Source organism: Mustela putorius, unplaced genomic scaffold (assembly GCF_011764305.1).
Source record: "Mustela putorius furo isolate JIRA1106 unplaced genomic scaffold, ASM1176430v1.1 tig00003909_pilon_pilon_pilon, whole genome shotgun sequence".
NCBI lineage: Eukaryota > Metazoa > Chordata > Mammalia > Carnivora > Mustelidae > Mustela > Mustela putorius.
This window is the reverse complement of record NW_025422057.1, coordinates 32719173-32731791: the sequence shown is the minus strand read 5'-3', so window position 1 is coordinate 32731791 and position 12619 is coordinate 32719173. Positions and strand designations below refer to the sequence as shown.

The window sequence follows — 12619 nt, the reverse complement described above, 5'->3', positions numbered from 1 at the left end:
TTCCCAACTCAAGTAAGACAACTTGCTAAATTTTCCAAGCTGACAAGTTCTTTATGTGCACGTGTGTGCACACACACATGGACACACACACAGAAACACAATGAAAATCTAAGGTTATATCAAGGAGAGCTAGCTGTTCTTATTCAACTGGCCACTGTGACTATATTTTCCAATGAGTGTCTTTGAAGAAATGCTATTTTATTTTTTAACAGAGACACATCTTCGGCCAGCTTATTAAGTCTTGTTCTGCCTATTTTAGCCCCACTGTGTTCAGGCCACAACTTTTGGTTCTGATCAAGTAGAAGGCAGTCAAACCTAGTGATGAAGGTCCCAGGCTGATGAGTCAGAGCAGAATCCTGCCTTGAGTAGACCCCTTCTGAGCTGGATGACCGAAGTGAGTTACTGACCCTTCTGAAGCTGTTTCCTCAAATGTTAATAAATAAATAAATAAAGCCTTTCTTCACAAGTAGGTCAAATGAAGCACAAATGTACATAATGTACATAATTAAATAACAAATGTACATAGTTAACAGTTCCTAATACAAGAGGGAAAACTAATACATCATGAAGATTATTATTGATATTAAAAACACAATAACTTTGGACTCCTGGGTGGCTCAGCAATTGAACCCCCAATGCTTGGCTTTGGCTCAGGTCATGATCTTGGGGTCATGAGATTGAGCCCCATGCCAGGCTCTGCACTCAGTGCAGAGTCTGCTTCAGATTCTCTCCCTCTCCCTCTGCCTCTCTAAATAAAATAAATGAAATCTTATAAAAAATACAACAACTTATCTAGAAGTTCCTTTCCTTATTCCTGTGGTTAGACCTATTACTAAATATAGGGTTTTAGAATGCAGCTATAAAAATCTACTCTAATCTTTAGCATTTTATATTTCCTATGCTAATTTGAATTCATAGTGAAGTGAAAAATGATGCCCAGTGTCCGTGGAAAGCTTTGTGTTGTTCTCACTTCTAATTATAAGACAGACCAAATTTATATCTCTTCCCATTAGGTTTATAATTGGAGATCTGTTGGATTCTGAAAATGACATCTTTGAGCAGTCGAAAGAATGGGACTCTCATGGATCAGAAGAGCCACAGAAGGCCTTTGACCATGGCACGGAGCTGATCCCATGGTACGTGCTGTCCATCCGAGCTGATGTGCACCAGTTCCTACTGCAGGGGGCCACTGTCATCCACTATGACCAGGACACACACCTGTCCGCCCGCTGCTTCCTTCAGCTTCAGCCTGACAACAGCACCTTGACCTGGATAAAGCCCACCACTGCCTCCCCAGCCAGTGCTAAAGCAAAACTTGGTGTGCTTAGTAACACGTCTGAGCCTGGCAAATTCCCCTTACTGGGCAATGCTGGATTAAGTGGCCTGGCGGAGGGGGTCTTGGATCTGTTTTCAGCAAAGGCTGTGTACATGGGACACCCTAGCATCGATATACACACTGTGTGTGTTCAGAACAAACTGGGTAGCATGTTTCTCTCCGAGACTGGTGTGACACTGCTCTATGGGCTCCAGACCACAGACAACAGATTATTGCACTTTGTGGCGCCCAAGCACACAGCTAAGATGCTCTTCAGCGGATTGCTAGAACTCACGAGGGCCGTGAGGAAGATGAGGAAGTTCCCGGACCAGAGACAGCAGTGGCTGCGGAAACAGTACGTCAGCCTCTATCAGGTAGGGATGCACCCTCCCCCGTCTCCTCACTCCTCACTCCCCTAACTCTTAAGATACTAATCCTAAACCGCACTGGGACCACCAAGGTTCACCCTTACACTCTCTCACTGGGCAGCTTTGACTCTCTCTGTGCCTCAGTTTCTGATCTATAAAATGAGAGTGATAACAATACACATTCATAGGGTGGCTGTGGGGTCTGAGTTAATACATGTAAAACCATAATGTCGGCTGCTATATGTAAAGAGTAGTGTCTGACTCATAGTAGGTCCTGTTGTTATTTATATGAACACAACGACCGGGCATTGTACTTCTCACATTGGAAAGAAACTGGTTAATATAAGCCTTGTCACTTACTCAGTTTCCATTGAAAACATGACAGTGTAAACATTTTTATTATTAATTAGGGATTGGTTGATAACATTGGAAATCTTCACTTTGGAAACTGAAATCCTGCTTCATCCCCTGATGTGCTGCGTGACTCTTGGAGCATTAATTTACTGTGCATTGCTGCCTCACTGTAGAACTTCTGAGATTAAGAGAAACTTTCCCAAATGTAGGATCACTAACTCGTGCGCGGAGTTCTGCCTAACTAGGTTATCATATTGGCAGCAGCCCCCGAGGGAGTTTCTCACAGTCAGCTACTTGAAGTGAGTGGGTTTCTCACTACCCTAAAATGCTCAGGTGTATCAACACTCCAGCTAAGAGTGGCAGCAGGACTGGGCTGAGCGAGCTGTGGGAAGAGACACAGGCACCACCGGACTGGTGCACTTGCAGTGGACAAAGGGCAGATGGCTGGGAAGTGAGTCAAAAACCTGCCACGAGGGGACACCATTGATGGCGCTGCCAAATGAGTTGTAACTGAGTATTCAGTTTTTCTTTGTTATGCTTTTCTATCTTTTGGCAAAAACATTATCTTTTTTACTAGTGTCACTGAACAAATAGAACTATAATTTAACAATAATTTAAATTACTCAAATGACTGATTTCATGGTTCTAACATGTTTCCCACCAGCAAAGACATCCCCCCCAGGCTATTGGTAAGGGGATAGATAGATGATAGATAGATAGATACATAGATAGATACATAGATACATAGATAGATACATAGATATTGCACATATGGATATGTGCAACATTTATGAGTAGAGAGCATATCCTGAATACTGATTTATTAATTGATTAATAAGCCCATAGTCCTATCTACACAGTGATACTAGGACTGCACAGCAAAAAGCCTGTTTCAGTTAACTCCTCCTAAAACAGAAACCAAAATACGAGCTTCCTGTCCATTCCACAGGGAGAGTCCAGTGTGGTCAGCTGCTTGGAAAAAAGGTCTTCAGGAGCTATTGTAAATATTAATCTTTAATTATAATCATCCCTCAGCCTTGCAGAATCATACAAATCCATGCAACCTGGACATAAACCAAAGCTCTGAGCTTAGTTACAATCATGGTCACAAACCTGACATGGTTTATCGGCTTCATTTGTTTCCCTTCCAATCTTAGAGCCTAAAGTAACTAAATTAATACCTAAGGCATACTTGGTTTCTCATTCACCCTGGCAACCTACAGTTTTTGCTAAAGGAGGCATCGGCTGAGACCAGGAATAGCAGAAGAGGTAAAATGCTCTGCTGGAGCAGAAACAGAGGAAGTGACTTGGAGCCAGCTTAGTCCTTCCTGGTTACAAACACAGCTACACTCCTGGCCCCCTCCCTCTCCCGCTACTTGGAAACAAGCCCTTACCTTGTAAAGGCAAAACAGCTCCATATACCTCTGTCACTTCTGAAAACACAGGCAATGGTCTTCCTCAAAACATTATTGTGCATGAGCCACCCAGGCAGGTGAGGCAACATATCTCAGAAACACACCCTCGGGACTTTTTTTGTTTGTTTGTTTAATTTTTTTTAAGTGGAAAGGTTAGCAAATTGTTATTTTCCCATATGTAGACCAGCTCCCACATTGTCTCAGAGAACATCAAAAAGGTGCTGCCAGTGTGGTACCTGGCATCCTGTTAAATGTCAAATAGGCATCCTGTTAAATGCCCTCTTGGTGATTTATAATACTTCTTAGCACACTTAAGGCTCCTGAGAAGTCCTAAGGTACAAAAAAAAAAAAAAAAAAAAAAGAATTTAAATGTATCTGTGCATTTAAGAAATTTATGAACAATTGTGAGTTCTTCCAAATTTATGTTAACAGATAAAGAGTATTTCTTTATCCCCAGTTTGGGAAGGACTTATATAGAAAATAATCTTTCTGGGGCACCTGAAAGTGTCTCAGTTGGTTGAGTATCGACTCTTGGTTTCAGCTCAGGTCCTGATCTCCGGGTCATGAGATTGAGCCCCGTGTCGGGCTCCATGCTCAGCACAGAACCTCAGCTGAGTTCTCAGCTTGGCTTAAGACTCTCTCTCCCTCTCATTTTGCTCCCCCCACCACCCTTAAAATAAATAAATAAATCTTCAAAAGAATAAAAGAAAATAATCTTTCCAACATCTGAGTCTTCTTGTGTGATGAATGTATATGAAGCTGCTTTTTTTTTTTTTTTTAATTTTATGTGTTTGAGAAAAAGCGTGAGTGGGAGGAAGCAGACGGAGAGGGAGAAGCAGGCTCACCACTAAGTAGGGAGCCCAATGCAGGGCTCAATCCCAGGACCTGAGAATATGACCTGAGCCAAAGGTAGACGCTTAACCAACTGAGCCACCCAGGAACCCCATGCTTTCTAATACAAGTATTTTAGTACTAGTAAATGTATTTGATCTAATGGAAATAGTAACAGGAGATAAAGCAAAAGACAAAAAGATACAGTAATGTTTGTAATAAACCCTAGGAATGCAGGAAAATAAAAGAAAGTAAGCCCCAGAGATTTGATGTGTGGTGTGGGACAAAGACTGGTATCATGAGCTTTGGCCTGAGGTTGCATGAGCAGAGCTAAGAACCCATAATCCTGGGTGTTTGGAAAGATCTCTGGGAATCTGAAAAGGTTCAAAGGAGGGTTCTCAGGTGAACTTTGGTTGTAAAAAACAGAAACAGATTTTGGCTGTCTTCAAGGGGAAAAAGGGATTTTATTCAAAGGATTAGATCAGTTAAACAGTCTCCAAAATATCATGTGTGAAGATAATGCAAAGAGGCCAAAGTGCATGAATACTATTTTAAGGAATCGGTTTCATGATCCTAATGTCCACGTGAACTTCTTTTATTTTCCTATATTTCCTGGCTTCATTACAAATGTCACTGTTTCTTGTCTTTTGGCTCCCTGTTCAGCAGGCAGCCGCCTCTCCCTCTGCCTGCCGTTCCTCCTGCTTGTGCTCTCGCTCGCTCTCTATCTCTGACAGATAAATAAAATCTTTTTTTTTTTTAATGGAACTTTTCTAAAACTGAGAATATAGTTTCACTCACAGTAGATCTTCTCCCAAATTGAAAAGAGAAGGGACATCCTTCATGCATTCCCAACCAACGTTATTGTTTTTTACAAAATGAAAAAGAGTCAAACTATATTTCAGTTCCCAGAAAGTCTCCTTTAAAGATTAAACAAAGGCATGTGCCTTTTCCAGGCCTGAAATATTTCTATTAAAAGTAAAGCTTGACCCATGTTAGGATGTTCTGAATTTAGAAATACCCAAGCAGTAGAGGCTGATTCTTTTATATATACATGGTATGGGTCTAGTAAATTTTTTTTATTAAAGATTTCCTTTTTTTTAAAGCAGTTATAGTTTCACAATAAAATTGAGAAGAATGTACAGAGATTTTCCCATAAGCCTCCTGCCCCCCATGCATAAATAAGTGGCCCCCACTTGTCAACATCACTCAGTAAAATGGCACATTTTTTACAAAAGATAAGTCTACGTGGATATATCACAGTCACCCCAAATCCACAGTTTACCTGAGGATTCATTCTTGGTGCTGTATATTGTATAGGTTTGTATAAATATATAATAACATATATTGATAATTATAATATCACATAGAATATTTTAACTACCCTAAAAATTCTCTGTCCCCTGCCTATTCATCTCTTCCTTCCACTTTACCTCACCCTACCCACCCCCTCCCCCCACCCCGGCAACCAATGACCTTTTTACTGTCTCCATAGTTCTGCTTTTTTCTGAATGTCATATGGGTGGAATCATACAATCATACTTTTCAGATTGGCTTCCTTCACTTAGTGTTATGCAGTTAAGATTCCTCCATGTCTTTTCATAACTTGATAGCTCATTTCTTTTTCTTGCTGAGTAATACTCCATTGTGTGGATGTACCACAATTTATTTATCCATTTACCTACTGAAGGACATCTTGGTTGCTTCCAAGTTTTGGTATTATGAATAAAGCTGCTGTAAATATTTCATGTTCAGGTCTCTGTGTGGACTTAAGTTTTCAAGTCTTTTGGATAACAACCAAGGAGCATGACTGCTGGATTGTATGGTAAAAGAACCCTTACTCTTGTAAGGAACTGCCTCACCTCACTGCTTTCCAGAGTGGCCATTTTGCTTTCATACTAGAATGAATCCTTATTCCTGTTACCCCACATCCCTACCCAGAATGTGGTGGTGTCAGTGTTCTTGATTTTTGCCATTCTAATAGGTGTTGGAGTATCTTATTTTAATTTGCAGTTCACTGATGCTGTATGACATGAAACAGCTTCTCATATGCTTAATTTCCATCTGTATCTCTTCTTTGGTGAAGTGTCTGTTGAGATCTTTGGACTTTTTTAAATTGGGTTGTTAGTTTTCTTATTGTTGAGTTTTAAGTTTTCATTGTATATTTTGGATAACCATTCTTTATCAGATGTTTCTTTTGCAAACATTTCCTCCCCATCTGTGGCTGGTCTTCTAATTCTCTTGACAATGTTTTTTCCAGAGCAGAAGTTTTAAGTTTTAATGATGGGATCTATTAAATTTTCAAAGTTTTAGTCAAAACCCATAGATAAAATTTTTACAAAATTTCTTCCAAAATGCAATATTCGATAAGGTAGTTAAAATTTATTTATGAAATTGTGGCATGAAATGTTGATTCTACTTTGAAGTCAGTTGTAGCAGCTTGTTCACAGGGAGCATGCCCTCTATCAGGAAGGAATGATCTCCAACCTTCTTCATTCTCAGTAGCACTGTATTCAAGATTCATTTTCCAGGAAGAGAGATTCTAATTGGCTTATTTGGATCTTATGCCAACCATTGGTCAAGGTACCATGTTTCACCTTGATTGATAGACTCCAGACTGAATCCAGGGGCACCTGGGTGGCTTGGTGGGTTAAGTGCCTGCCTTCCGCTCAGGTCATGACCTCAGGGTCCTGGGTTTGAGCCCCGCATCAGGCTCCCTGCTTAGTGGGGAGTCTGCTTCTCCCTTTTCCTTTGTCCCTCGCTGCCCAGCTCATGCATACTCTCTCTCTCTCTTAAATAAATACATTTTTTTTAAAAAAAAGACTGTATCCTGTGGGAAAGATATATAGTAAAATTGGGGTATGGTTAGAGAAAAGAGAAATGATTAATGGGCATGCATAAATCCCAGATATCCATCAGAGATCACCAAAAGATTTCCCACATCAAGCATCCCACTCACTCAGCATCCTGGGATCCATAACAGGATGCAGGAGGTGGGAGGTCACAATGCAAGCTTTTTTTTTTTTTTTTAATTTAGAACCAGGCTTTTTAATTGTGAGATTTCATTATAATTTACAATGATTATATTTTGTGTTAAGGAAACTTTATTTTTTAATTTTTTTATAAACCTATAATGTATTATGGGTATGCACAACTCAAGTCTTAAAATGAGATAGCTATTGAACATTAGGGTGAAGGAGCAAGCACGCACACACACACTCACATGCGCGCACACACACAGATCCACACAGTCTCACACGCGCACACACAGACACTTGCACATGCGTGCACACGCACACACACATACTTTGTTTTTCAAAGAGCACTTACAACAAAGTAAAACCTATTTACAAGCACCTCTTTGGAGTTGCAGAGGAGGACTGGCCTTAAGAGCTTGCAGAAAGTAAAGACAGTAAATTATGAAAATTAATTTTAAAAGGTCCATTTTATACAATCTATGAAATATCACTCATGTTGGCTTTAATTCGCACGTGACTTTTTGTAGTTTTATTAACTGGCCTCCCTGACTTGGAGAATTGTTGGTGGTTGTTTAATGAGTAAGTCTCTGCTGCTCCCCAAGGCACATGACTCCGCATTACCTGGTGAGAAGCAGCTGTCAGGAAGCATGCTGCGGCTTAGGAATCTTCTCCATGCTCACAGCAACATTGTATGCGTGGTGTTCTGAGTGCCCTGGGCTCTCTGTCCTTGGGTATCAGGCACTCTAGAGGACAGCAGCCCAACTATTTCCTTATTTATTTTACCAAGTGTGGTTGTTGACACATAATGTTACTTTAGTTCCAGGTGTGTGCCAAGTATTTAATAATATGTTCCCTCCGTGGTTATCTCCCCAGAGCCCTCTGGAGTGAATTCCAGGTATGCCACATACTCTGTATTGCAAATCAGACTGTCCCAGGCATCAAAGTAGATAAAAAACAAACAACAATAAAAAAACAAAAAACCTAGGATGAGGCAATACAAATAGAATTTGATCTTACTTAGTAGATACACACATACACATGCTCAGTCCTCCAAAGCCCTAATTTGCAAGTGCGTCTTCCTGATATTCCTACAGTGGCCATTCTGGAATGTAACCTCTGAAACTGGGAAGGGAAGTTTGTTGTCATCCCACTTGCCCGTGGCCCCCCGGAAAGCACATCCCTGGAACTCAGCAGGATGTGACCAGGACAACAGGATGTGATGAGACTCCCTACAGAGAGTCCTGACAGCTAGGACAGAGCCACTTGGGTGGCCAGACCTCTAGTCCGCCCTAACTGCCTGTGCTCCTCCACCTCTGGGGATTTACTAGAAGCCATTCATCTGTGGACCTCCGCACTGATTGCTGTCTCCTCATGTGTTCAGAATGTGGCTCTTTTACAGGAGGACGGACGGTATGAAGGCCCAACTTTGGCTCACGCTGTGGAGCTGTTCGGTGGCCGGCGATGGAGTACACGCAACCCCAGCCCTGGGACATCTGCGAAGAGTGCTGAGAAGCCCAGTGTGCAGAGGAACAACACACTGGGCATAAGCACCACCAAGAAAAAGAAGAAAATCCTTATACGGGTAGAGTGTTATTTATGGCGCCTCAGACCCAATCATCCAGCACTGTCCTATGGTCGACAACACCAGAAACTACCTTAGCACATTTGGGGTGCGGACAGAATGAAACAAACGAAATGCAAGTGCTTACCAGGCACCTCCTGGTGCCAGGCCTAGTGTCAGGAATTGTGTCAACACCCAAAAACGTCAGGGGCTACCAACAGTGAGCACTCAGTAGGAGTCACGGTGAAGCCATCTACAGAGTGCTGTGGGTGGAGACATAAAGAAGATCCAGGGCCAGGACACAGGCAGGAGAGGCTTCCCAGGGAAGCTGACAGATGGGTCTTGAAGGATCAGAGCGACAATGCCGAGGGCAGAGTTGGCAGGGAGGATTTCTGGCAGAGGAGGCAGGAGGGAGGCACGAAAGACTGGGCTTGTTCAGGGAAGCACACACAGTTCTGGGTTCGTGGTCCACGCTGGAGTAGAGGCTCTGTCGGGGGAAGCAAAGGCTGAAAAGACCAGGGATCCCATTGGGAAGGTCTTCGAGAGCCAAACTGCTCAATGTAGAACACAACTTAAAACATAGTATCAAGAGAAGCAAACGAAATGTCCACAATTGAAAGATCAAGGAAAGGTGAGGTATACATACAATGGAATAGCATTCAGTCAGCCTTGTAAAAAGAAGGAAATCCTGGGTGAACCTTGAGGTCATTACCCTAAGTGCAATGAGCCAGTCACGAAAGGACAAATGCTGCATGATTCCACTTAGATGTGGTACCTAGAGTGGTTAAACTCTGAGAAACAGAAAGTAGGATGGTGGGTGCCAGGGGCTGGGGGACTGGCCAAGGGGAATCCGTTTTTCATTGCGTCCAGAGCTTCAGTTTTATAAGAAGAAAGCATTCTAGAGACCTGTTGCACAACAAGGTACATAGAGTTAGCATTACCCTACTGTACACTTAAAAATGGTTGAAGTGGTGGACTTTATGGTTTTTACCATGGCAGAAAATATTTGGTTAGTTACCACTATACATTCTATAATACATTATATAGAGATTATCACTATAACACGGTAAGGTAGTTTCTCCATGGTTATCTAGAAAAAGTCCCACACTTTGCATATGGGAGGCCATTGATGTCTAAGCCAACCTTTGTTGGCTTCATAATTTGGTCTCTATGCAGAGATGCCAGAGGTTGTGTGTCTGCTTTTATCAGCCCCCTCCCCGGGAAATGCTGCTGTATCCAGAAAAACAAGTGCGCCCGTGTAACATGAGATTCCTGGGTCAGCCCTCACAGGGGTCTGTACTGATTTGGGGTGGGGGCATGTAGAAGGTGGGGCAGTCAGAAAATAGGGACTTGCCTGAGCCGCAGCAGTGCCCAGAGGGAGAGAAACCCAGGACAAAGACTGTTGGCACGTGTGTGTTCCCAGGGTGAGAGTGGAGAGGCAGCTGATGACGAGATGGCCACGCGGAAGGCCAAAATGCAGAGGGAGAGTCGCAGTCGGAGTGGTTCAGACCCTCAAGACGTGAATGAGCAAGAAGAATCCGGTAAAGCCCCATACTGACATCTAAGATTTTTTTTTAATTATTATTTTATAGGGAAAATATGCATTTGGTTTTCCATTATGATTTAAGTACTGTGGACATTCTTTTTTTTTTAAGATTTTATTTATTTATTTGACAGAGATCACAAGTAGGCAGAGAGGCAGACAGAGAGAGTGAGAGGGAAGCAGGCTCCCCACTGAGCAGAGAGCCTGATGCGGGACTCGATCCCAGGACCCTGAGATCATGACCTGAGCCGAAGGCAGTGGCTTAACCCACTGAGCCACCCAGGCACCCCTACAGTGGACATTCTTAACAAAACTGTCTTGTTAAATACAGTTATCTTTGCAGTTAACTAGGAAGTGGAACCTAAGAGGTACTTCTGGAAGCTCAGTGTGCTTGAAAGAAAATTCTCACTAATTAACTTGGCCTCATGGACAGAGGATATGAGATATACAAAATACAATGTGGTGGATGAGACAAGACCAGACCAGTGATTCTCAACCATGGCAAGATGATTTTTTTTTTAATATCTGGATGCCTTGGCAGCACCCCAGCCCCAACCAAGTCCAACACTTTCTGGCTGGGACCTGAACATCTCTGTATTTTTAAGCCCCAAATGATTCTGATGTGCAGCCAAGGTTGAGAACCCACCACATGAGTCCACTCATCAGAATATTTTGATACTTCTTGCATAGAAATTGCCGGCTAGGTGGATTTGCTCAGACATTCAGAAGCAGCTTTGATGTTTCTTTGATTTCTAGGGAAAGGATAACCTGGCGTCATTGTCTGGTTTCTCTGTTTCTCTCTCACAGAGGCAAATGCCGTCATGAGCCCTCCTAACACTCTGCCTTCCAGAAGAGCCCACTCCTTGACCACGGCTGGGTCCCCCAACTTGTCTGCTGGAGTATCATCTCCCATCAGGCCAGTGTCTTCCCCTGTGCTGTCTTCTTCAAACAAGAGCCTGTCCAGGTGGGGCCTTAACATGATAAAACACAAGGACCCTTCACATCATTCAAGTTATGTAGAAGGGCATCATTTTTTAGTGCTCTGTGGAAAGACTTTCTCTAATTTTGACTTAACAATTAAATTGAAAACTGAAAAACCCCCAATTTTTAAAAGCTTCTAATTTTCCTGATTTTACACTCCTATCTTCTTGCATTACTCTGCTTGCTATTACTATATTACTATATATTACTAGTAGTAGTAGCAGTACTACTACTACTATTACTACTATATTACTACTACTATTACTATATTACTATTACTATATTACTATACTTACTATTACTAATTACTATATACTATTGTGATTACTATTACTAATTACTATTACTATATTACTAATTACTATTACTAATAAATATTACTAATTACTAATTACTATTACTAATACTTACTATTACTATATGTATATATATACTATATACATACTATTACTATATGCTACTTACTATATATATATACTTACTACTTACTATACTTACTTACTATATACTTACTATATGCTAATTACTATATGCTATTACTATATGCTAATCGTATGACAGACCAATCCTTCAAAGGTCAGGAGTGCTAACACAACCCAAACTTTGATTTTCTAAAGTTGCCTTGTCAAATAGAGTAGCCGCTGGCCATGGGGGAAAAAGAAAGATGTCTATTTAAATTCGATTTTGAATCCATTAAAACTAAATAAAATTTAAAATTCAGTTCCTCAGTCACACTATGCACATTAAAAGTGTTCTATGCTACAAGTGGCTGGTGGTACTGGAATGCAGTGAGACAGAGAACATTTCTATCATTGCAAAAAATTGTTGGCTATCATTGCTCTGAGGAATAAAGTAAGTTTTAACGTAAGCTACCTTATCCTTTGCTGTTAGATAAAATATATTTAATACTCTTCTCTTATGTAAGACAAGATACACATGTCTGGAGAAACGAATGTATTAGAGCAAGTTGGGTATGTTAAGGTATGTAATTCTAAAGCTGGTATTATAGTAAATTATTTTATAAGGTTCATGTGAAGTACAAATTTGAAACAACATCTAGATGAAATAATATTTCAGATGAAATATTATTAGAAAATAATAATATGAAATAATATTAGGAAAGCATAACAAAGGAATTAGAATGCCATACCATTTCCCTCAACCCCCCAAACAGTTTAAGAAATGCAGAGGTTCCAGACAGAACCAAGATAAAACAGGCACTCTTTATCAAACAGAGGAGTAGTAGGAGGAAATGGGTCTGTGCAGACACTGGCTT

General features: G+C 41.2%; 1 protein-coding gene across 6 annotated transcripts in view; it reads left to right on the top strand.

The window, feature by feature from the left end:
* The window catches only part of PLCE1 (phospholipase C epsilon 1), a 325242-nt gene that overhangs the window by 246971 nt on the left and 65652 nt on the right, over positions 1 to 12619 (top strand). For 3 of the 6 annotated variants that reach the window (XM_045068712.1, XM_013054724.2, XM_045068713.1), the window contains 4 exons: positions 1014 to 1689; positions 8640 to 8840; positions 10243 to 10360; positions 11170 to 11326. In XM_045068712.1, the coding sequence (XP_044924647.1) occupies positions 1014 to 1689; positions 8640 to 8840; positions 10243 to 10360; positions 11170 to 11326 (1152 nt within the window). The remainder of the gene's footprint in view (positions 1 to 1013; positions 1690 to 8639; positions 8841 to 10242; positions 10361 to 11169; positions 11327 to 12619) is intronic. The other 3 variants (XM_004749638.3, XM_004749637.3, XM_013054725.2) reach the window with 3 other exon arrangements.